Genomic DNA, 25364 nt, shown 5'->3' on the forward strand with positions numbered 1-25364 from the left:
GAGGGAGAACATGAGCAAAAAATCAGGACCACGAGGGATGCACCCACCCACTGTGACAGTGGAACTGATTTATTGGGAGCCCACCAAGGCCAGCTGGTCTGGGACTGAATAAGCATGGGTTGATTCCGGACTCTCTGAGCATGGCAGTCAATGAAGACTGATGAGAAGCCAAGGACAATGGCACTAGGTTTCGATCCTAATACATGAACTGGCTTTGTGGGAGCTTAGCCTGTTTGGACGCTCACCTTTCTGGACGTAGATAGAAGGACCTTGGTCTTCCCGCAGGGCAGGGAATTTGGACTGCTCTTCAGTATCGAGAGGGAGGGGGAATGGAGTGGGGGGAGGAGAAGAGGAGTGGGGATAGGGGGAGGGAAGTGGGGGGAGGGCAATATTTGGGAGGAGGGGAGGGAAATGGGAAATGGGGAGCAGGTGGAAATTTTAATTAAAAAAGAATAAAAATAAATAAATAAAAAAAAAAAACACTGGGTGGAGCCCACTGGAAAAAAAAAAAAAAAAAAAAGAGTAGCCCATGGGGAAGGCTTTCTTTCCAACAGGGGTAGCTTTCCAGAGGATCAAGACATTTTTAGATGATTGTAACATGAGTCTGAACATGTAACCTGACAATTTCCTGTAGCACTGTGTCCTAAGTTTGGGGAAAGCAGAGCTGAATTAGGGGAACTGATTTCCTCTGATGGTAGAACCAGATAACAATGTGCTAGCATCCCATTGGCTGGTAGTTATTTAGTTTCTATTTCTCAGTTTCAGCCTTAAAAGTCTTAACTTTCACTTCTCTTCTTGCTCGGCAGACAGCAGACTTAGGGACGGAGTCCTCAGGACACTGTGGCCTCTCTTCGCTCCTCTTCACAAATTCAGGATCTCTTGGTTGGTGTCTGAAGGCCTGAGAGCAAATCTAGAGGGCAGAATTTGGAAGAAAACACTCTTTGTTCTGGTGAGTTTAATTTGAAACTGATAAGAGCCAGGAAAGAGGAACTGCTTGCTTCTGCTGAGTGCTGGGGGGGGCGGGAGGGGGTGGGTGGGTGGGGGAAGGGAGGGAGAGCCAGAGGATGGTGTGGCCTTGACAAAGAAAACATTCCAACAAAAGACCACAGATTCTACTTAAATTATAATTAAATGAATTTATTAATTACTGCTAGAAGGCCAACAATAGCCTTAAGAACAAATCAAAGGCTTGTCACACATGAGGCTGGAGGAGGGGTGTTTTAAGGTGGACAGCCAATTAACTCATTTGTGTGGAATGTGTAGCTGAGTAAGAAACTACTTGAACTCCCTCAGCTGTGAGGAGCTCTCTCACACAGCAGTGAGTGGGTTCATGAAGCCAGAGGAAGCAGTTACTTATCTCATAACACTTTCACAATTTGGGGGAGGGTATCGAGGAGTGAGAGTAGCCAGGAACTTCTCTGTTTTAGAAATATAGAATGGATGTCTATACAAAATGGAGTTTTCCTTATCCATCACACACCCCAGCCACAAAAGAAGCAACCTGTCTGCAGCTGTATTGTCTGAATCTAAAAAACCTAGTTGTCATTCCTTGGTGTCTCTTTAAAAACTGATTTATTTTTCTGGAATGGGGGAACATTTGAAGAATGCTATAGCAACTTAGTTCAATGGAAACTATTAAGTATTGAATTCCTGATTATTGGGTGTTCTCTACCACCAAGGCAATAAGCTAATCAAGCCAAATTAACAAGCCCAGGTTTAATCAACAGAGAGAGGCAACTGCTGGGTGACTCTCAGGGAGGTAGATGGAAGAACATGGGGTAGGTCTGTCAGTCAAGTCTTAAATAGCCTATAGGTATGGTCTTTAGCAGCCCTGGGGGAGGGGCTGACCCTTGGTGGGCTTTCTAAGGAGCAAAAGGTCCCTTTAAGAGACAAGCTGGGAAGAGAGAGAGAGAGAGAGAGAGAGAGAGAGAGAGAGAGAGAGAGAGAGAGAAAAGCTCCACCCATTCCCATTTTCTTTCCTCTATTCTGAAGAGGCAAGCAGGTCTCTTTTTCTCTCCCAATAAACTCCTCACCTTGTTAGGAATATTTCCTAACTGAGCTCTCTGACAAAGCAAAAATTCCCAATCAAGCCAAATCAAAACAAGCCAAATTAAGAAATATCTAGGTTTAATGCGAGATCTGCACTCTCGGGTGGCCCCCGAGGGGGAAACGGGAAGCCACAGAAAACCGACCCCTGGGAGGAAGAAAGGGGGACCACATGTTCTTCTTTTGGGGGATCACTTAAATACACTGGGGAGTGGCCCTGATCCCACCCCCAGGGAGGGGTCAAGACCTGACCTGCTGGGATTTGAAGTCCAGACCAGGCCTAGGGGCTGAGATAGATTCCAGGGACTGGGGCCTATGCTCCCAACCTAACGTACCTAAGCTCTGTCTTTATGGTATATTTATCTGTTCCTCCGTGGCTCTCACCCACTGCTAAGGTTCCTTCCACTCAGAATTATTACACTGGGCCTGTAGTCTAGGGTCTGTGTGACAACAGGAGGAGCTCAAACACTGAACCACCCCTCCAGCCCTTTTACTGTGCTGCAAGTGCACCACTGCTGAGCTATGGAGCCTTGAGATTGCCGTCCTCTGGCATCGCCTGCCAAGAAGCCAGGTTTAGAGGTCAGCACAACAGCCTCAGCTTCTTAATTTCTCTTTGGGTTCCTTACCCTTTGTGACTTTTCTATACTGGCTATTACATCCTGCATCTTTACTGAGTTCACTGGCTTTTCTTTCACCTGGAAAAGAAACGTGACTGGGTGGTGGTGGCAGAAGCCTCTAATCCAAATGCTAAGGAGATAGAGAGAGGTGGATCTCTACGAGTTTAAGGCCAGCCCAGTATACAAAGTCAGTTCCTGAATGTCTATACTACACAAAGGAACCCTGTCTTGTATTTGTTTTATTTCTTTTCCAGTATTGCTGGTACTCCCCCTGTCCTGCTGTGTTTACTAGAAATGACAACAATGAACACCATTGTTTTCAGCATGACTTTTAAAAAATGGTTTTCTTTCCATTGCCTTAAATTTGTTACTTAGCGGTGTGCTTTTCATGCATGGCTTTAAGATGAGGAAATTTATGTTTATACCTAAAATAACATTTGTAGGATTTTTATACCTGAAACAATGGTGTGTGTTATCATATAGTTTCGAGCCAAAATGGGAAGAGTTCCTTATCTTTCGTTTGCTGATGAGCTGTGGGTTGCCCATTGGCTTTGCCTGCTGAACTAATATAAAATGTTATCGGTGAAATTAGTTTACTTTGAAGTATAATTTTTGATGTGATTTTGAACTCAGTATCCTGCTGGTTTTCATACATGGAGTCTCCCATCAACATCTTTGTTAAATTTCTAGACCATACTTATGTGGAATATTACTTTAAAGTGTATTGGATTTTTTCCCTACTGCTTTTGTTAACAATGAAAAGACATGTTACATTTGCTTTATTAAATAAAATTAACCTGAGATCAAGAGGTTGAGACAGCAACTAGCTGACAGGAGGTGGTAGGGAGGAACCTCATGTAGCAAGGACTCTTAAATGTGGGTGGAGCAGAAGGAAATACTGTTTTTGTGAGCAGCAAGCAAAGAGAAAGGGCTAGCTGAAATAGATTAATAAAAATGCTGTAGATCCCCGGCTGTGGCAGGCAGCAGAAATGTTGCAGGTCCCCAAACAATGGCAGCAGGCCCTAAGAGCAGTCAGTCCCAGGCAGGGACAGCTGCAGGTCCCTCAGGGATGGCTGGTCCAGGGCAGGGAGACATGGGCAGTGGCAGGCAAGAGGCAGAGATATGTATAGGCATGCCATGCAGAGTGAGGTTGGATATTTATTCAGTGAGTTATAGAGGCGGAAGTGAGAAGGGGAGAAGAGAGAGAGAGAGAGAGAGAGAGAGAGAGAGAGAGAGAGAGAGAGACAGAAGGGGGAAGGGGAAAAGTAGGGAGAGGCAGGAGCTGCCTCTTTGAGAGGAAGATGGAAAAAAGGAAGGAGCTCAGGCAGGAAGCTGAAGATCAGCCTGCCACAATGGACAGGGGAGTGAGTGGGCGTGGCTTGTCTCTTAAAGAGACAGAACAGATCATTATACTGCTATTGATTATTCAAGCTCTCTGAAGGAGCAGAATTTCACCTCAGCCTTTGAATCCTGGGGTCATAGAGGATAGAGATCTAGTTGAAGTTTAACTTAGTGGCCTTGAGAGAGCCGGTGAGGGAACAGAATTTCTACAGCCTGCACCCTTGTGCCCTTCAGACTGCTGGTAGCTGCCAGGTTGCAGGTGCTGATTAGGACAACAGTTGCTTAAGGGGCAGCCACTGTATTTGAGGAAAAGCACACAGGATAAATTCTCAACACTTACAGACACAAGATTCCTTAGAATCTGCAGTGTTTGGAGGAATAATTCCACACATCCAATGTTCTGGCTATCAATTTTGTCCTGGCTGTCACCTTTTTCCTTTGGTGAACTCTATGGGGTAGAGCAGGGTCCTCTGAAAGAGGTCTAAATAGCATCTAAAGGGGTGCTATTCATCCCCTTTTTGTGTATTGAACACAAGTGAGCCTTGTAAGTGGCCATCACTACACATCTAGTGCAGGGCTTATCTTAACCATTTATACAAACACAGATATTGTCATTTATTAAATGACAATAAGAGAAATCATTGCCTATGAGTTATCAGGAGATGGGACTGTGTACACTCCAGGTCAGCACTAGGCTTCTGTAAGAGACTGGTTAGCAAAGGATCAGAAGGTCACACTGACTGGTGCTGTTGAAGGAGAAAGTACAGCAGGGGAGAAGTGAGTGGTTTGATGCTTGTAACACTGAAGATATGATTTTGTCCTGGAAAAGAAAGGGAAGGACAGAAGGTCCAGTTACCCAAGACTGACGGAAGGAAACACGGTCTTCCTGGTCTTCAGTGAAAGGAAATAACAATCCTGCATCTGAAATTAGTCATTTGGGATGAAATATAGTAGAGGACTGGAAAGTATGACAGCATTCTCCTTTGCCATGTCACTGAACTTCTCTCTGAATCTCTTTTTTGCTCTTTTCCCTTATCATCGAGGACATTCATTGTTCTCTTCACGGTTCAGTGCTGAGTTTCTCTTTCTCACTTTTGCCCCTTCTCATCATTTCAGTCACACAGGTACCTGAGCAGAAGTGTCAGGAGTACGAACAGACATACTCAGCATCACAGCAACAATGGCCTCATCAGTCTTGGGGATGGTCAAGGAGGAGGTGACCTGTCCTATCTGTCTGGACCTCATGGTGGAGCCTGTGAGTGCAGATTGTGGTCACAGCTTCTGCCGAGCCTGCATCACACTGAACTATGAGTCCAGCAAAGGCAAAGAAGGGGAGGGTGTCTGCCCTGTGTGCCGAGTTAATTACCTGTTTGGGAATCTGAGGCCTAATCGGCATGTGGCCAACATAGTGGAGAGGCTAACAGGGTTCAAGTCCAGCTCAGGCAAAGAGCAGAAGGTGAATGTCTGTGCACAACATGGAGAGAAACTCCAGCTCTTCTGTGAGAAGGATATGGTGGTCATCTGCTGGCTTTGTGAGAGATCTCAGGAGCACCGTGGACACCAAACATCTCTCGTTGAAGAGGTTGCCAATAAATACAAGGTAGGAAGTGGGAGGGTGTGGGACCCAGAGCAGGACACAGTAACAGATGGGTAATCTCCACTTGGTGTGTCAGGTCAATTACCTGGACATCATAGGCTCTGGGGTTGGTACATCATTCCATCCTTTCCTACCTTTAGAGTCCTAAAAGGACACAATGACTTATTCCACTTATTTGCATGAAAATCTGCCTGGACTACAAATACTAGGATAGAAAAATATTTGGAACTGTCCTGTAAAGTTGAGTTGATGACCAAGAAACGCCAAGAGCAGAACTGCTAATCACTTCATATTTATCTTCTTACGTTGCTTATGTCAGATTTATTCATACTACCTAATTTCCAGTCCAGTGACTTCCAACCATGGGCCTAGTAAATGACTGATGTGCAGCAATGAAGAGAATGTGTGTGTGACAGTTGAAACATCTGGGAAGAGGGGAAATAATTCCATACTGAGATGCACAGAGGCACGTTCCGTGTTGGGACTTTGTTTTCTGTTGGTTGTTTGATAGCGCACATGTAAACTCATGGAGACTGTTGCAGCATGCACAGAGCCTGCAAGGGTCTGCACCATATGGGATTCTAGAGCTAGAAGAAGTAGGCACATGACCCTTCCCTAATCTAGAAGCAATCTCCAGTTGATAACTACTTGTAAACTTACTTTTCTCCAAGGGAGTCTCACTGGGGAAATAAACTATTCTTAAGGAAATGTCCCATGCCTGGTAGGAGATGGATGACCACAGAAAATGAACTATGCCCACATTTGAGGGTTCTTTCTTTCATAATGATAAGTCTGGGCTGTACTGATATGTAAAGTAAAGCCTTGAGTCTGGCTTTGAGTGAAACATTTCAGCAAAGCTTTTGCTCTATTTGGATTAATCTCTAGAGGCTGAGAAACAGGTGCCTCTTTGTTTTGTAACAGGAGACATAAAGGGTGTGGATCTTAATGGGAGGGGAGGTGGAGAGGAAGTGGGAGGAATAGATGTCAGGGAATCTGTAATCACTATGTATTGCATAAAAAAAATCTATTTTCAATGAAAAAAAACATGTGGAGGCCCAAAAATGTGAGCCTATTCCACTTCGTCTGAAGGTCAGAGAGTTTGAGCTTATTCAAAGTTGTTGACAACTGTGGCTACACACCTTAACCTAGGGTGTGGTTACTTGGTGTTTTGGACATTAAGATAGTCCATAAAAGGAGATCCACTCCAACCTGACCAAAGGTCAGAGAATTCAAGCATGCTTTTGCACCTTCTTTTGAATTAGGTGTTTTGACTTAGGGAGAGACTGCCTTCATTATACTTGGATAGGGTAGGTTCACTGCCTGAACAACAGAATGCTTTCCTTGTAATTAATAACTTGATGTCTCAAAGTATTGATGCAAACAACTGTTCTAGTTGTCATTTTTGTCATGTTAAAGCAGTCTTTTGCCTTCTTCCCCGTGTTGTATTGAGGTACAAATGTGTATGAAAAGTTAAACAGGAGCAAACTCAGAGAACTCAAAACTCCCAACTCAGTATGCAGCAGGCTGAGTTACCCTCCTATTATTATCCTGTGTCTCATTGATTCTTTCTTATCTTTGTTCCTCCTATCCAACATTTTTAATCCTCATGATCAAACCCTAGAATGTAGGAACTGATTATGGCTAGGAACCCGGAAAAAGTCACCTAAAAATGTGGCTCCCAACATATGGCAGCCCAATGTAGGGCAGCCTGTGACAACATAAGAAAAAATACAATAAAAAAGGAAAAAAAATGACAAAATAAAATACATGTGGACAGTGTGGTGGGGAATGGCTCAATACCAGGACTCTGGCAACTGATGAATTTAAGGCCAACCTGGGCTACATAGTAAGACCTGGGTTCAAAACAAAAAAAAAAAAACAAAAAAAAAAAAAAGAAAAGGAATATGCAGATGTCAATTGCTGGGCGTGTGTGCATGTGTATATTCATGTGAAAAAGCAGGAGAGTTAACACAATTACCCCAGTTTTCTGATGCCAGAATCAAAGGGAGATGTGTGTACTTGGTGGGAAGATTGACTGAGAGAGATTTCTGTGTCTGTCTATATGGGGCTTGTGTGTGTGTAAATCAAGAATGGATTGAGCTGAAGATGAAGATTACATACTTTATGTGCATAAATCATGGCACAAGATATTAAAAAGAGAACAGTCTTAGACCTCCTGTCTTTCCAGAAGGGTTTCTTGGCCTTTGACTAGAAGCAGCTGTCCTACTAAGCACACAGCTTGACTCTGCTACAATTCCTCTCCCACAGGGAAAGCTCCAGGCTGCCCTGGAGATGCAGATGGCTAATGAGGAAAGATGTGACCAGTGGGAAGACGACCTTCAAAAGGAGAGAACTTTCTGGGAGGCAAGTGGGGACCCTACCTCCTAAGGGAGTTAGCCTGATGCCTGGGAGGAACCCGGGCAAAAAGCTCCATGGCTCTTCATTCCCTGGAGGCTGCTGGGGACAAGAGGCCTTGATTAGTCCTCTCTGCCTGTTCCCTTGTAGCTGGGACTGGACATAGAGTGCATCACAGCTGAACCTGGCTCTGTGAAGAGCTGACACCATGGCGGGGGCCTGGTGAGAATGTCATTGAGTCCTGGGATTCCTCCTGTGATGCTTTCTGGAACTCTGTCTGTTGGGAAGATGCTTGGGAGCAGTCGCAGGTCCATTCGTGGGGTAGCTTATCTCGGGGATTCAGAGGTAGAATGAGGAGTATTGCAAGTAGCTGTGAAAACTGAGCCATACCAAGACATCCCACTTTGGCTCAGGTGACTCTGTTAAAGGTGACCTAAGATCTTTGGTTTGGAATGTCATGAACAGACACAGAAAGGAGACAGATGCTTTCCTAAGACTGCCTTCCCTTCCCAAGCTAAGTTCCTGTGGGAACTCCCCATCAGAACAGTGGATTTCTGTCTTCCTGCCCCATTAGGATAGTCTGAATAACTCTCCATTTTCTTATCCCTGAAGAACGAAATACAGAGGAATGTAGAAAAGGTCCAGAAGAAGTTTAAAAAAATGCACAAATTCCTGTATTCAGAGGAGAAGAATGAGGTGGAGAAGCTGGTGCAAAAGGAGGAAGACATTGTCAAAAGACTGGAAGAGTCTGAAAATGAGCTGGAGAAGCAGAGGGAGTCAGTGAGTGACCTCATCTCAGATCTGGAGCATGGGTTGCAGTGCTCAACCATAGAGATGCTGCAGGTAAGACTACAGGAGGTCCAGCATCTGAGAGTCAGGAGACCTGGAAGCAATTTTTCTCCCTCTGTGCTGCTGTGATTTCCCTGGTGAAGACAGTATGGCTCTCTGGGCTCTCCCTGAACTCTTTCCTAAACCAATTCAGAAGCTGGAGAAATGATCGCATGCCTGGATGGCAAGGGGAAATAGCATGTTTTAGTTTATCAAATAAAGTACAGTAGCAGAACCATGTAGAGAAGATCTGTTGCATCATGGGTAGTTACTACCCTACTGCATTGTGATCATGTGTGAAGCATATTCAACAGTCATTTCACCTTAATTTGACATTAGTGGCAATGGTCTCCCCTTGGATGTTTGGAGAGTTTCACCCCCACTGCCTCTGATTCAGTGGTGTCCAGTGGGAGGGGAGTTGCCACCCAAGATTTCAGAGAGTTTCCTTTCTTTGTCTTCGAGTTGCTTAGATGAAAGGTGTCTTCTCTATCTGTACATGTAAAAATTTGTATTGCATTTTATCTCTATCATATTTTTAAATACTTTAAACCAATGTCATATTCTGGTGATGCATATTAGGAATTTGGTTCTTTCACCTCAATTGCCAATCTTATAGACTTTGGTAGTTCTAGGAAGTTATCGTCCTCCTTTAGTTTACTGGTTTCCATTGCATTGGTTTAATTATTATTGAGGACACTCATTCATCACCTGTATTAGATGGAATTATGTATATATGACTAAACTAAGTTAGTTCACATAGATACCAACTACAGACACCACACTCTACAAGCCTGAAATTGTATCACTTAACCAAAGAATCTGCCCACTTTTTTCTGCCTCTAGCCTCTCATAACCCAAATTCTAATCTTTACTTTTGTGAGATTAATTTTTTGATACAAACCACAACATTATATGGTAATTACTCAGCCATGTTTTCACAATGATTTATCAGAACCAAGGGCTTTGATAAAGGTTAAACTAAGATTCAGGGAAATTTTGGCATTATTGCTCTGTGAATAAAGAGGCTTTCCTTTGCTATAGATTTTACTGTAGGTAACTCCCTTTCTGTTGCATATTTGGGAATTAATTTTCACAGTTCAGAACTATTTCCTATGCCTTTGGTTTACATGTGAAAACAGTTTCCTACTACTAGGCCTTGTTCCTCTCCCCTAGGCAAATGCAAAGATCTGCTTTTCTCCAATTATCTTTATCAGAAGGCTTTTGGTCAGTGCTTAGAGCCAAGGAAAGAACATTCTATTTAAGGTATTCACAAATATCCAAAGACATAGAGTTACGACTTACCCAAGCTTCTGGTCTGGTTTTACCCCAGGACTAGAACAGCTGATAACAGCATACTCCGAAACGGATGATTTAGAGGCCTGGATCCCTTCTTTGTTTCTACTGCCTAGAGCAGAATTCAAGACTGAAACCCATAGAAACCACAGCTTCTGGTGTATGTGCTATCTGATCGAGAGCCATGACTTCTCTCTTACTGTTTACATCGTTGCTTGTTTACCCGATTCTATACCTGCTGGGAGAGGAAAAAAGCAGAGCACTGAAAATAAACATTTTAGCTTTTTATTGATCGCCTAACAACGTAGTGTAGCACACTGACCTTCCCCTCCAGAATTTCCAGTTTATTTAATTCCTTTCTTAACTAACTTTCTCCATTAAGGAGTTCACCAGTGTGCACTAGCCGCTTTTGAGCTGACAGGCTGGTGTGTGTGTGTGTGTGTGTGTGTGTGTGTGTGTGTGTGTGTGAAAACCCTTATCTGATTTTTTTTTTTATGGGGTGAAAGCATTCTAGCCCTTGAAGCCTGCTAGGGCTGGGAATTTCTGGTTTAAAGGATGTATATGACTGAGAATATTTGTAATGGGGAGAACAAGAGAGAACATGGAAGAACAAGGTAGAGCAAGAGAGAACAAGGAAGAATAAGGATTGAGAGAAGAATAAAGAAACATGGATAGACGGTAGTTGTTGTGAGTTGATTTTTTTACCCTCAGACTTTTAGCCCCCCCCCCTCCTTAGTTTATCATGGCATCTTTAATTGAATCCTGATAGGAAGTCTTAAAGCCTGGAACTTTAAAGCTCCTGTTAATTTTTGTATATGACACATATATAATAATATCACTTAGTGTTGTTTTATCCTGTGCCCACATGATTTAGTATAACGTAAATTTTCTGATTTCATACAAGTTACAACAAATGACAATACTTCTTGCTTTGAATACCTAATTGATGTGGGAGTGTCATATATTAATCTGTTGATTTCATTGTTAAGTAATAAAGAAACTGCTTGGCCTCATAGTTTAGAACATAGGTGGGTGGAGTAAACAGAACAGAATGCTGGGAGGAAGAGGAAGTGAGCTCAGATTCAGGGCAGCTCCTCTCTGGGGCAGACGTGATGAAGCTCCGACCCAGGATGGACGTAGGCTAGAATCTTTCCGGTAAGCGCACCTTGGGGTGCTAACAGATTATTAGAAATGGGCTAAATTAATATGTGAGAATTAGCCAAGAAGAGGCTAGATATAATGGGCCAGGCAGTGTTTAAATGAATACAATTTGTGTGTTGTTATTTCAGGGCATAAGCTAGCTAGGCAACCAGGAGCTGGGGTGGCAGGAACACAGCCCGGAGCTCCTACTACACCTAATATTTTAACATTATACACTGATATCATTTTATCTGTTGATTAGTTCTCCAGTTGATTGAATTTTATCTACTGTGACAATGACTCAGTGGACATGAACATACAGATGTCTCTGTGAGGACAAGTTTAAACACCAGAATTCATCTATAACTAGAATGATCAGTTCTCCCCAGAATTCTTTTTTCTATGAAATCTGCTTTTTTGGTTTATGTTATATAAAATAAATCCATGTGTAGCCAAGCATCTACTGCCTGGGATCCCAGGATTTGAGAGCTTCTCATACATAGAAACAAAACATGAGGACACACAACAATGAAAATGGAATAAAAACTTCCCAACCTACAGCCAGGTGTGCTGGCTCACACCTTTAATCCCAGCAGTTAGAATGCAGAAACAAATGAAGCTTCCTGTGTTTAAGGCAAGCCAGACCAATATATAGACCAATATAGTGAGTTTCAGGCATCAGGATTACATAGTGAAACCCACAACTGGCCAAGGTGGAGAGAAGAAGAGACTATAGACTGTCCAGCTTTAAATGGAATATATATAGCCCACCTCTAATTCAAAGGCCCAGGAATCACTGCAGAAGAAGGGGCAGAAGGAATGTAGGAGCCAGAGGTGATAAAGGTCTACCAGGAAGAGAGTGTCTTCTGGGCACAGCTTAGCAGCAGCACATATAAACTGGGATTGGTTGTGACACCAAACCCAAGACCTGTGCCACACCAAGTTCCACTATGGAAAGTGAACTTCCATAGGAAGTTCAACTATAGGCAAGGAGCCCAAGGTAATTGCTAATTGCTAGAAGAATGAACACATTTCTCAAAGACTGTAATTTTACTTAAATCTACTAATATTATTTAAATCCAAACATGAGAGAATATTCACATAATATTAGGTCTCAAACCCAGGATATATGGCTAACTGAGGTGCCCACTTAACATATCAAAGTGGACCTGGTGGGTCACGTATTGATATCTGTTCATGTAAAAGAGCAAAAATTGTGTTGGAAAAATGAAAAAGGATATTTATTAATGTGACTGCAGTTGAAAGATTGACAAAAGTTTTTTTGGGGAAAAAAAACTTTTGTCCATCTTTAGTTTCTCAAAGTGATATCATAATTTAAATAGAGAGCCAAGGATATACAAAAATGAGTATTCTTTGTCAAAGTGTGATCTTTCTCCCATCATTATCTGGGTTATAGCCTCATATTTTAATTTAGTCTGGTAAGTAATTAAAAGTGCTTGAAATCTTTTTTGGTGGCCAATTTTCACTCTGAGCAGTTTTTCTTCTCCCAGAAATCCCCATTTTGGGGGATCATCATTGTTTCAATAGTTTTTCAATTTAACACATATGTCTCTTTAGATTAACTTCTTTTCCTATCAGAACAATTACAGAGAAAAGAGAAAGAGAAAGAGAGATATGGTTAGTTGGTTTTAAGTATCTGACAATCTATGGTTCTAGTCCTTGTGGCTTCTTCATTACTAACATAATGAATTGTTTCTAAATGACTCAAATAATTTAGGAATCAGCTTCTTATATTGTTAGTTGTAAATAAGGTGATGGAGAGCTGACATGGAGCATGGATAGAGTCATGTGTTTGTGCATTTAGTTGTACATACACAAAACATATGTAAGCTTTCAAACTACTATTTATTCATCTTTGCTCTCCAAAACCGTGTAGTATGGGACAGAAAATAGTCTTAGTTTACATGTAAATCAAGTAAAGAGTAATGTATTCTGTTTATATCTTGTCTTGGAGAACTGTGGGTGACAGATTTGATTCTCTGAATTTGTCTCTGCACCCAGTGAGAGTGTGACTAGGATTTGCAAGATCATGCACAACATGTTATTGATTGTGTTTTCTCCGTTCTCTCTAGGGTGTGAATCATGTCCTAACGAGGTATGTTTGGGTTGACATGGAAGAATAGCCCTGTTGTGTGATGAGAATGATTTAGTATCTGACTAGAATAAATCTCTCATGGGTTTGGGGGAATTTAGACAAAGTGTTATTCTGAAGTTCCAATAAGAAGGAGGAGGAGGATGCAGGGATATACAGGCTCTGACTGTTTTGTAATTACTGGGGACAGATTTGATTCTCTTTTAGGGGTCTGGGTAATGGGAGTCACAGAGTCAGGCTCAGCAGTGGGAGGAGGCAAATGGAGGCACAGGAGCTTTCAGATTCCTTGTGGTTCCATCATTCTGTCCATGCTCTGTGCTTGTGCCTGGCTGTCTGCAGCTCACAGGTACTTGATTCATAAATTCAGTTTACATAGGATATGTCTTCCTTGTCTGCAGTGTTCACAGAACTGTATACTGGGAAAAATTCCTGTGGATCTGTGTATTTCTCATGGTGCTAAAAGAGATCCAGAATTCCTTTGTGGTTGTACTTAAATTTTTCCTTTTTGGTTTTGTTCTTATTTATTTATTTTTAAAATTAATCTTTTCTCTTACATTTCAATCCCAGTTCCTACTCCCTCCCCTTCTCCCTTCTCCTGCTCTGCCCACCTTCTCCCACCCCAACTCCCATCCACTCCTCAGAGAGGGAAAGGCTTCTATTGGGGAGTCAACAAAGTTTGACATATCACTTTGAGGCAGGACCGAGGCCCTTTCCCCTATACCTAGGCTGACAAGGTATCCCTCCAAAAAGAATGGGCTTCAAAAATCCAGTTCATGCAGTAGGGATATGCCCTGGTCTCACTGCTAGTGGCCTTACAGACTGCCTAAGTCACAGAACTGTCACCCACATTCAGAGGGCCTAGTTTGGTCCTATGCAGGTTACCCCACTGTAAGTCCAGAGTAATGAGCTCCCATTAGCTCAGATCACCTATTTCATATTATCACTCCCCCCTCTCTTCGACTGGACTCTGGAACTTGGCCCTGTCCTTAACTATGGATCTCCACATCTGCTTCCATTAGTTGCTGGATGAAGGTATTATGATGACAATTAAGGTAGTCATCAGTCTGATTACAGGGGAAGGCCAGTTTAGGCACCCTCTCCACTCCACTATTGCTTAGGGTCTTAGCTGGGGTCATCCTGTGGATTCCTGGGAATTTCCCTAGTGCCAGGTTTCTTGCCAGCACCATAATGGCTTGCTCAATGAAAATATCTGTTTCCTTGCTCTTCCTCTCTGTCCTTCCTCCATCTTGACCATCCCATTCTCTCATGTTCTCTTCCTCCTTTACCTTCTGTCCTCCTTTTCTCCCCCTCCATTCCCAATTCTCTCAGGAGATCTCATCTATTTCCCCTTCCAATGGAGTTCCTGGTTTGTCTTTCTTAGGGGTTCTCCTGGTTATTTAGCTTCTCTGAAATTCTGGACTATAGGCTTGTTATCCTTTTCTTTATATCTAGTATCCACATATAAGTGAGTACATGCCCCGTTTGTCTTTCTGGATCTGGGTTACTTTGGTCAAGTTGGTTTTTCTCTAGTTCCATCTATTTGCCTGAAAATTTCAAGATGTCATTGTTTTCTATCCGTGGCTAGTACTCCATTGTGTAAACAAACCACATTTTTAAAAATCCATTCTTCAGATGAGGTTTTTTTTGGGGGGGGGTCTAGCTATTACGAATAGTGTTATGAACACAGTTTAGCAAATGTCCTTGTACTATGAGTGTGCATCCACTGGGTATATGCCCAAAAGTGCTATTCCTATGTTTTAAGGTTGATTGATTCCCAGTTTCTTGAGAAATCACCATACTGATTTCCACAGCAGCTGATCAAATTTTTACTCCCACCAGCATAAGCATCTTCTGCAGCATAAGCTATTATTGGTGTTTTTGATCTTAGCCATTCTGACTGGTGTAAGATGGTACTCAGAGTCATTTTGATTTGCAGTTACTTAATGACTAATAATATTGAGCAATTCCTTAAATGTCCTTTGGTCATTTGAGATGCTTCTGTTGAGAATTATTTTTTTAGATATGTACCCTATTTTTAATTGGATTATTTGGTATTTTGATGTCTAGTTCTTTGAGTTTTTTATTGATGGAGGAGGGTCATCTGTCTATGTGTTACTCTCATTGGTTAATAAAGAAACTGCCTTGGTTTTTAATAGGGCAGGATTTAGATAGGTGGAGTAGACAGAACAGAATGCTGGGAGAAAGAAACATAGTTGGTCAGCAGCCAGGTCAGACATACCGAATCTTTCCCGGTAAGCCACCACCTCATGGTCCTACACAGATTACTAAATATGGGTTAAAGCAAGTTGTGAGAATTAGCCAATAAGAGGCTAGAACTAACGGACCAGGCAGTGTTTAAATGAATACAGTTTCTATGTAATTATTTTGAGGGAAGCTAGCCGTGCGGGAGCTGGGTGGGATGCAAAGCAGGCCTGCTCACCTCATCACTACACTTTATATATTTCAGAGATCAGTCCTCTCTCTGATGTGGGGTTGGTGAATATCTTTTCCTATTCTTCAGGCTGCAATTTTGTCTTACAGAAGCTTTTCAGTTTCAGGAGGTCCAATTTATTGATTGTTGATCTCAGTGTCTGTGCTGCTGGTATTGTATTTAGGAACTGGTCTCCTGTGCCCACATGTTCAAGGCTACTTCCCACTTTCTTTTCTATGAGGTGGTTCAGTGTGTCTGGCTATGTGTTGAAGTCTTTGATCCATTTGGACTTGAGTTTTGTGTGTGATGGTAGATACGGATCTATTTGAATTCTTCTACATGTCAACATCCAGTTACAGCATCACCATTTGTTGAAGATTTTTTTCTATTGTATAATTTTAGCTTCTTTGTCAAAAATTAGGTGTTCACAGGTATGTGGATTAATATCCAGGTCTTTTATTTGATTCCATTGGTCAACCTGTCTGTTATATGTCAATACCAAGTTGTTTTCATTACTACAGCTCTAGAGTAGATCTTGATGTCAGGGATGATGATGCCTCTGGAAGTTCTTTTATTATAGAGGATTGCTTTGGCTATCCTGAGTTTTATGTTTATCCATATGATATTGAATATTGTTCTTTCCAGGTCTATAAAGAATTGTGTTGGGATTTTGATGGGGATTGCATTGAATCTGTAGATTGCTTTGGTAAGATTGCCATTTTTATTTTGTTGATACTACCTTTTCAAGAGCATAGGAGATCTTTCCATTTTTTTGTCCTAACTTTTTTTATTAATTAATTAATTAATTAATTAATTTCTTAAAGATTTCTGCCTCTTCCCCTCCACCGCCTCCCATTTCCCTCCCCCTCCCCCAATCAAGTCTTCCTCCCTCCTCAGCCCAAAGAGCAATCAGGGTTCCCTGTCCTGTGGGAGGTCCAAGGACTACCCACCTCCATCCAGGTCTAGTAAGGTGAGCATCCAAACTACCTAGGCTCCCACAAAGCCAGTACTTGCAATGGGATCAAAAACCCATTGCCATTGTTCATGAGTTCTCAGTAGTCCTCATTGTCCGCTGAGTCCGGTTTTGTCCCATGCTTTTTCAGACCCCGGCCAGCTGTCCCGATAGAACATCCCCATTGTCTCAGTGTGTGGGTACACCACTCGCGATCATGAGTTCCTTGCTCGTGCTCTCTCCTTCTGCTCCTCTTTTGGATTGTGAGACTTCAGTCCGGTGCTCCAATGTGGGTCTCTGTCTCTGTCTTCTTTCATCGCCTGATGAAGGTTAATATTCAGGAGGATGACTAAATGTTTTTCTTTGGGTTCACCTTCTTATTTAGCTTGTCTAGGATCACGAATTATAGTCTCAATGTCCTTTATTTATGGCTAGAAACCAAATATGAGTGAGTACATCCCATGTTCCTCTTTTTGGGTCTGGCTTAACTCACTCAGGGTAGTGTTTTCATCCATTTGTATGCAAAATTCAAGAAGTCATTGTTTTTTACTGCTGAGTAGTACTCTAATATGTATATATTTCATACTTTCTTCATACATTCTTCCATTGAAGGGCATCTAGGTTTTTTCCAGGTTCTGGCTATTACAAACAATGCTGCTCTATGAACATAGTTGAGCATATATTTTTGTTGTATGATAGGGCATCTCTTGGGTATATTTCCAAGAGTGGTATTGCTGGGTCCAGGGGTAGGTTGATCCCGACTTTCCTGAGAAACCGCCACACTGCTTTCCAAAGTGGTTGCAAAAGTTTGCATTCCCACCAGCAATGGATGAGTGTACCCCTTTCTCCACAACCTCTCCAGCAGAGGCTATCATTGGTGTTTTTTGATTTTAGCCATTCTGACAGGTGTAAGATGGTATCTTAATGTTGTCTTATTTTGCATTTCCCTGATCTCTAAGGAAGTTGAGCATGATCTTAAGTGTCTTTTGGCCATTTGAACTTCTTCTGTTGAGAATTCTCTGTTCAGCTCAGTGCCCCATTTTATAATTGGATTGATTAACCTTTTACGGTCTAGTTTCTTGAGTTCTTTATATTTTTTGGAGATCAGACCTTTGTCAGTTGCGGGGTTGGTGAAGATCTTCTCCCAGTCAGTGGGTTGCCTTTCTGTCTTAGTGACAGTGTCCTTTGCTTTACAGAAGTTTCTCAGTCTCAGGAGGTCCCATTTATTCAATGATGTCCTTAGTGTTTGTGCTGCTGGGGTTATATGTAGGAAGTGGTCTCCTGTACCCATGTGTTGTAGAGTACTTCCCACTTTCTCTTCTATCAGGTTCAGTGTGTTCAGACTGATATTGAGGTCTTTAATCCATTTGGACTTGAGTTTTGTGCATGGTGATAGATATGGGTCTATTTTTATTCTTCTACAGATTGACATCCAGTTTTGTCAGCACAATTTGTTGAAGATGCTCTCTTTTTTCCATTGTATACTTTTAGTTCCTTTATCGAAAATCAGGTGTTCGTAGGTTTGTGGGCTAAAGTCAGGGTCTTCTATTCGATTCCATTTGTCGACTTCTCTGTTTTTATGCCAATACCAAGCTGTTTTCAATACTGTAGCTCTGTAATAGCGTTTGAAGTCAGGGATGGTAATGCTTCCAGACAATCCTTTATTGTATAAGATTGTTTTGGCTGTCCTGGGTTTTTTGTTTTTCCATATAAAGTTGAATATTGTCTTCTCCAGTCTGTGAAGAATTTTGATGGGATTTTGATGGGGATTGCATTGAATCTATAGATTGCTTTTGGTAGAATTGCCATTTTTACTATGTTGATCCTCCCAATCCAAGAGCAAGGGAGGTCCTTCCATTTTCTGGTGTCCTCTTCAATTTATTTCTTCAAAGAATTAAAGTTCTTGTCAAATAGATCTTTCACTTCCTTGGTCAGAGTTACCCCAAGATATTTTATGCTATTTGTGGCTATTGTGAAAGGTGATGCTTCTCTGATTTCCCTCTCTGCTTCCTTATCCTTAGTGTATAGGAAGGCAACTGATTTTTTGGAGTTGATTTTGTAACCTGCCACATTACCAAAGGTGTTTATCAGCTGTAGGAGTTCTTTGGTAGAGTTTTTTGGGTCGCTTATGTATACTATCATATCATCTGCAAATAACGAAAGCTTAACTTCTTCCTTTCCAATATCAATTCCCTTGATCCCCTTATGTTGTCTTATTGCTATTGTTAGAACTTCAAGCACTATATTGAAGAGGTATGGAGAGAGTAGACATCCTTGTCGTGTTCCTGATTTTATTGGGATGGCTTTGAGTTTTTCTCCATTTAATTTAATGTTAGCTGTTGGCTTGCTGTAAATAGCTTTTATTATATTTAGGTATGACCCTTGTATCCCCAATCTCTCCAAGACCTTTATCATAAAGGCGTGTTGAATTTTGTCGAATACTTTTTCAACATCTTATGAAATGATCATATGGTTTTTTTTCTTTCAGTTTATTTATATGGTTGATTACATTGATAGATTTGCATATGTTGAACCAGCCCTGCATCTCTGGGATGAAGCCTACTTGATCATAATGGATAATTTTTCTAATGTGTTCTTGGATTCGGTTTGCCAGTATTTTATTGAGAATTTTTGTGTCAATGTTCATGAGTGATATAGGCCTGTAATTCTCTTTCTTGGTTGGGTCTTTGTGTGGTTTTGGTATCAGGGTAACTGTAGCTTCATAAAAGGAATTTGGCAATGACTCTTCTGTTTCTATATTGTGAAATACATTAAGGAGTATAGGTATTAGGTCTTCTTGGAAGTTCTGGTAGAATTCTGCATTGAAACTATCTGGTCCTGGGCTTTTCTTGGAAGGGAGATTTTTGATAACTGTTTCTAATTCTTTGCAACTAACAGGTGTATTTAGATCATTCACCTGGTCTTGGTTTAGGTTTGGTATATGGTACTTATCTAAAAAAGTGTCCATTTCTTTTGCGTTTTCCAGTTTTGTGGCATCCAGGCTTTTGTAGTAAGATCTAATGATTCTCTGAATTTCCTCTGTGTCTGTGGTTATATCCCCCTTTTCATTTCTGATCTTATTTATTTGCGTGTTCCCTCTCTGTCGTTTAATTAGTTTGGATAAGGGTTTGTCGATCTTCTTGATTTTCTCCAAAAACCAACTCTTTGTTTCATTGATTCTTTGGACTATTTTCTGTGTTTCTATTTTGTTGATTTCAGCCCTCAGTTTGATTATTTCCAGTCTTCTACTCCTCCTGGGCGCATCTGCTTCTTTTTTTTCTAGAGCTTTCAGATGTGCTGTTAAGTTTCCAATGTATGCTTTCTCCGTTTTCTTTTTTTTTTTTTTTTTTTTTATCATTTTTTTTATTCTTTTTTAATTAAAATTTCCAACTGCTCCCCGTTTCCCATTTCCCACCCCTCCTCCCACACATTGCCCCCTCCCCCCACTCCCCTCCCCCATCCCCACTCCTCTTCTCCTCCCCCCAGTCCATTCCCCCTCCCTCTCGATACTGAAGAGCAGTCCAAATTCCCTGCCCTACAGGAAGACCAAGGTCCTCCCACTTCCATCCAGGCCCAGGAAGGTGAGCAACAAAACAGGCTAAGCTCCCACAAAGCCAGTTCATGTATTAGGATCGAAACCTAGTGCCATTGTCCTTGGCTTCTCATCAGCCTTCATTGTCCGCCATGTTCAGAGAGTCCAGTTTCAACCCATGCTTATTCAGTCCCAGTCCAGCTGGCCTTGAAGAGCTCCCAATAGATCAGTTCCACTGTCACAGTGGGTGGGTGCACGCCTCGTGGTCCTGATTTCCTTGGTCATGTTCTCCCTCCTTCTGCTCCTCATTTGGACCTTAAGAGCTCAGACCATTGCTCCAATTTGGGTCTCTGTCTCTCTCTCGATCTATCGCCAGTTGAAAGTTCCTGTGCCATTCTTCTTGGCCTCTCGTCAGCTCTCATTGTCCGCCACATTCCGAGAGTCCGGTTTTATCCCATGTTTTTTCAGTAGCAGTCCAGCTGACCTTGGTGAGCTCCCAATAGATCGGCCCCAATGTCCCAGTGGTTGGGTGCACCCCTCATGGTCCTGACTTCCTTGTTCATGTTCTCTCTCCTTCTGCTCCTCATTATAACCTTGGGAGCTCAGTCCGGTGCTCCAGTGTGGGTCTCTGGCTCTATCTCCATCCATCGCTAGATGAAGGTTCTATGGCGATATGCAAGATATTCATCAGTATGATTATAGGATAGGTTCATTTCGGGTTCCCTATCCTCAGGTGCCCCAATGAACTAACTGGGGACATTGCCCTGGGCATCTGGTAGCCATTCCAAGTTCAAGTCTCTTGCCACCCCTTAGGTGGCTCCCTTACCTAAGGTATGAGTTTCCCTGCTCCCCTATCCAACCTTCCTTTATCCCCAATCACCCCGATTCCCCCATTTCCCCTCATCCTCTCCTTCACACTTTTCTCTCCCCATCACCCCTCATCCCCATCCCACCCCACCCCCAAGATTCCAATTTTTTGCCCATCAGTCATGTCTATTTCCCATAGCTGGGAGGATATCTATATGTTTTTCCTTGGGTTTACCCTCTTGTTTAACTTCTTTAGGATCACAAATTATAGACTCAGTGGCCCCTATCCATGGCTAGAAACCAATTGTGAGTGAGTACATCCCATGTTCTTCTTTTTGGGTCTGGGTTACCTCACTAAGGATCGTATTTTCTATTTCCATCCATTTGCATGCAAAATTCGAGAAGTCATTGTTTTTTACCGCAGAGTAGTACTCTAATGTATATATATTCCACAATTTCTTCATCCATTCTTCCATTGAAGGGCATCTAGGTTGCTTCCAGGTTCTGGCTATGACAAATAATGCTGCTATGAACATAGTTGGACAAATGCTTTTGTCATATGATAGGGCATCTCTTGGGTATATTCCCAAGAGTGGTATTGCTGGGTCCAGGGGTAGGTTGATCCCAATTTTTCTGAGAAACCGCCACACTGATTTCCAAAGTGGTTGCACAAGTTTGCAGTCCCACCAGCAATGGATGAGGGTACCCCTTTCTCCACAACCTCTCCAGCAAAGGCTATCCTTGGTGTTTTTGATTTTAGCCATTCTGACAGGTGTAAGATGATATCTCAAAGTTGTTTTGATTTGCATTTCTCTGATCGCTAAGGAGGTTGAGCATGACCTTAAGTATCTTTTGGCCATTTTAAATTCTTCTGTTGAGAATTCTCTGTTCAGTTCAGTGCCCCATTTTTTAATTGGGTTAATTATCCTTTTGAAGTCTAGTTTCTTGAGTTCTTTATATATTTTGGAGATCAGACCTTTGTCTGTTGCAGGGTTGGTGAAGATCTTCTCCCAGTCAGTAGGCTGCCTTTTTGTCTTAATGACAGTGTCCTTTGCTTTACAGAAGCTTCTCAGTTTCAGGAGGTCCCATTTATTCAATGTTGCCCTTAATGTCTGTGCTGCTGGGGTTATACATAGGAAGCGATCTCCAGTGCCCATATGTTGTAGGGTACTTCCCATTTTCTCTTCTATCAGGTTCAGTGTGTTCAGATTGATATTGAGGTCTTTGATCCATTTGGACTTGAGTTTTGTGCATGGTGATAGATATGGGTCTATTTTCATTCTTCTACAGGTTGACATCCAATTGTGCCAGCACCATTTGTTGAAGATGCTTTCTTTCTTCCATTGTATACTTTTAGCTCCTTTATCAAAAATCAGTTGTTCATAGGTTTGTGGGTTAAAATCCGGGTCTTCTATACGATTCCATTGGTCGACTTCTCTGTTTTTATGCCAGTACCACGCTGTTTTCATTACTGTAGCTCTGTAATAGAGTTTGAAGTCAGGGATGGTAATGCCTCCAGAAGTTCCTTTATTGTATAAGATTGTTTTGGCTATCCTGGGTTTTTTGTTTCTCCATATAAAGTTGATTATTGTCCTTTCAAGATCTGTGAAGAATTTTGATGGGATTTTAATGGGGATTGCATTGAATCTATAAATTGCCCTTGGTAGAATTGCCATTTTTACTATGTTGATTCTCCCAATCCAAGAGCAAGGGAGATCCTTCCATTTTCTGGTATCCTCTTCAATTTCTTTCTTCAATGCTTTAAAGTTTTTGTCAAATAGATCTTTCACTTCCTTGGTTAGAGTTACCCCAAGATATTTTATGCTGTTTGTGGCTATCGTGAAAGGTGATGATTCTCTTATTTCTCTCTCTGCTTCCAGATCCTTTGTGTATAAGAGGGCGACTGATTTTTTGGAGTTGATCTTGTATCCTGCCACATTACTAAAGGCGTTTATCAGCTGTAGGAGTTCTTTGGTGGAGTTTTTGGGGTCGCTCATGTACACTATCATATCATCTGCAAATAATGCAAGTTTAACTTCTTCCTTTCCAATTTGAATCCCCTTTATCCCCTTATGTTGTCTTATTGCTATTGCTAAAACTTCGAGAACTATATTGAAGAGGTATGGAGAGAGTGGACAGCCTTGGCGTGTTCCTGATTTTAGTGGAATGGCTTTAAGTTTCTCTCCATTTAATTTGATATTAGCTGTCGGCTTGCTGTATATAGCTTTAATTATATTTAGGTATGACCCTTGTATCCCTAATCTCTCTAAGACTTTTATCATAAAGGGATGTTGAATTTTGTCAAATGCTTTTTCAGCATCTAATGAAACGATCATATGGTTTTTTTCTTTCAGTTTATTTATATGATGGATTACATTGATAGATTTGCGTATGTTAAACCAGCCCTGCATCTCTGGTATGAAGCCTACTTGATCATAATGGATAATTTTTCTAATGTGTTCTTGGATTCGGTTTGCCAGAATTTTGTTGAGGATTTTTGCGTCGATGTTCATGAGTGAGATTGGCCTGTAATTCTCTTTCTTGGTTGGGTCTTTGTGTGGTTTTGGTATCAGAGTTACTGTAGCTTCATAAAAGGAATTTGGCAATGACTCTTCTGTTTCTATATTGTGAAATACATTAAGGAGAATAGGTATTAGGTCTTCTTGGAAGTTCTGGTAGAATTCCGCATTGAAACCATCTGGTCCTGGACTTTTTTTGGAAGGGAGGTTTTTGATAACAGCTTCTAATTCTTCACGACTAACAGGTCTATTTAGGTTGTTCACCTGGTCCTGGTTTAACTTTGGTAAATGGTATTTATCTAAAAAAGCGTCCATTTCTTTTACATTTTCCAGTTTTGTGGCATACAGGCTTTTGTAGTAAGATCTAATGATTCTCTGAATTTCCTCTGTGTCTGTGGTTATGTCTCCCTTTTCATTTCTGATCTTATTAATTTGCAAATTCTCTCTCTGCCGTTTGATTAGTTTGGATAGGGGTTTATCAATCTTGTTGATTTTCTCCAGGAACCAGCTTTTTGATTCATTGATTCTTTCAATTGTTTTCTGTGTTTCTATTTTGTTGATTTCAGCCCTCAGTTTGATTATTTCCAGTCTTCTACCCCTTCTAGGTGAGTCTGCTTCTTTTTTTTCTAGAGCTTTCAGGTGGGCTGTTAAGTCTCCAATGTGTGCTTTCTCTGTTTTCTTTAAGTGGGCAGTTAGTGCTATGAACTTTCCTCTCAGAACTGCTTTCATAGTGTCCCATAGGTTTGAGTATGTTGTTTCTTTATTTTCATTGTCTTCAAGGAAGAGTTTAATTTCTTTCTTTATTTCTTCCTTAATCCAGGTATGGTTCAGTAGTTGACTATTCAGTTTCCATGAGTTTGTAGGCTTTCTGGGGGTAGCATTGTTGCTGAATTCTAGCTTTAATCCATGGTGATCTGATAAGATACAGGTGGTTATTAATATTTTTTTGTAACTGTGGATATTTGCTTTGTTACCGAGTATGTGGTCGATTTTTGAGAAGGTTCCATGAGCTGCAGAGAAGAAGGTATATTCTTTCCTATTTGGGTGGAATATTCTATAGATGTCTGTTAAGTCCATTTGATTCATTACCTCCATTAATTCTCTTATTTCTCTGTTAGGTTTCTGTCTACTTGACCTGTCCATTGGTGAGAGAGGAGTATTAAAGTCTCCTACTATTAATGTGTGCGGTTTGATGGCTGCCTTGAGTTTTAACAATGTTTCTTTTACGTACGTGGGTGCTTTTATATTAGGGGCATAGATATTCAGGATTGAGACTTCATCCTGATGAATTGTTCCTGTTATGAGTAGAAAATGTCCCTCTCCATCTCTCCTGATTGATTTAAGTTTGAAGTCAACTTTGTTAGAAATTAGTATGGCCACCCCTGCTTGTTTCTTAGGTCCATTTACTTGATAAGCCTTATCCCAACCCTTTACTCTGAGTAAGTGCCTGTCTTTGTGGTTGAGGTGTGTTTCTTGTAAACAGCAGAATGTTGGATCCTGTTTTCGTATCCAATCTCTTAGTCTGTGCCTTTTTATAGGAGAGTTGAGTCCATTGACATTAAGTGATATTAATGACCAGTGGTTGTTAACTCCGGTCATTTTTTAAGTTGTAAATTTTGTGTGTTCCCCTTCTTTGTGTTGCACTGGTGAAGGGTCTCTAGTTGTCTGAGATATTGTGGTCATTGTTGGACTCCTTGGTTAGTGATTTTCCTTCTATTACTTTCTGTAAGGCTGGATTTGTGGCTACGTATTGTTTAAATTTGTTTTTATCCTGGAAAATTTTGTTTTCTCCA

At 41.4% G+C, this 25364-nt stretch overlaps 2 protein-coding genes across 2 annotated transcripts in view; both read left to right on the forward strand.

Moving 5' to 3' along the window:
• The first annotated feature begins 810 nt into the window (after positions 1 to 810).
• LOC130879721 (tripartite motif-containing protein 30A-like) overlaps positions 811 to 25364 on the forward strand; it is a 38911-nt gene continuing 14357 nt past the window's right edge. The window contains exons 1-5 of the mRNA XM_057778499.1: positions 811 to 949; positions 5121 to 5604; positions 7870 to 7965; positions 8569 to 8799; positions 13311 to 13333. Coding sequence (XP_057634482.1) covers positions 5185 to 5604; positions 7870 to 7965; positions 8569 to 8799; positions 13311 to 13333 — 770 coding nt within the window. The 5' untranslated portion in view covers positions 811 to 949; positions 5121 to 5184. The remainder of the gene's footprint in view (positions 950 to 5120; positions 5605 to 7869; positions 7966 to 8568; positions 8800 to 13310; positions 13334 to 25364) is intronic.
• Positions 917 to 25364, forward strand: part of LOC130879722 (tripartite motif-containing protein 30A-like) — a 90906-nt gene continuing 66458 nt past the window's right edge. The window contains exon 1 of the mRNA XM_057778501.1: positions 917 to 949. The gene's annotated coding sequence lies outside the window, so the exon portion shown is untranslated. The remainder of the gene's footprint in view (positions 950 to 25364) is intronic.

This window comes from Chionomys nivalis, chromosome 8 (assembly GCF_950005125.1).
Source record: "Chionomys nivalis chromosome 8, mChiNiv1.1, whole genome shotgun sequence".
NCBI classification, from domain to species: domain Eukaryota; kingdom Metazoa; phylum Chordata; class Mammalia; order Rodentia; family Cricetidae; genus Chionomys; species Chionomys nivalis.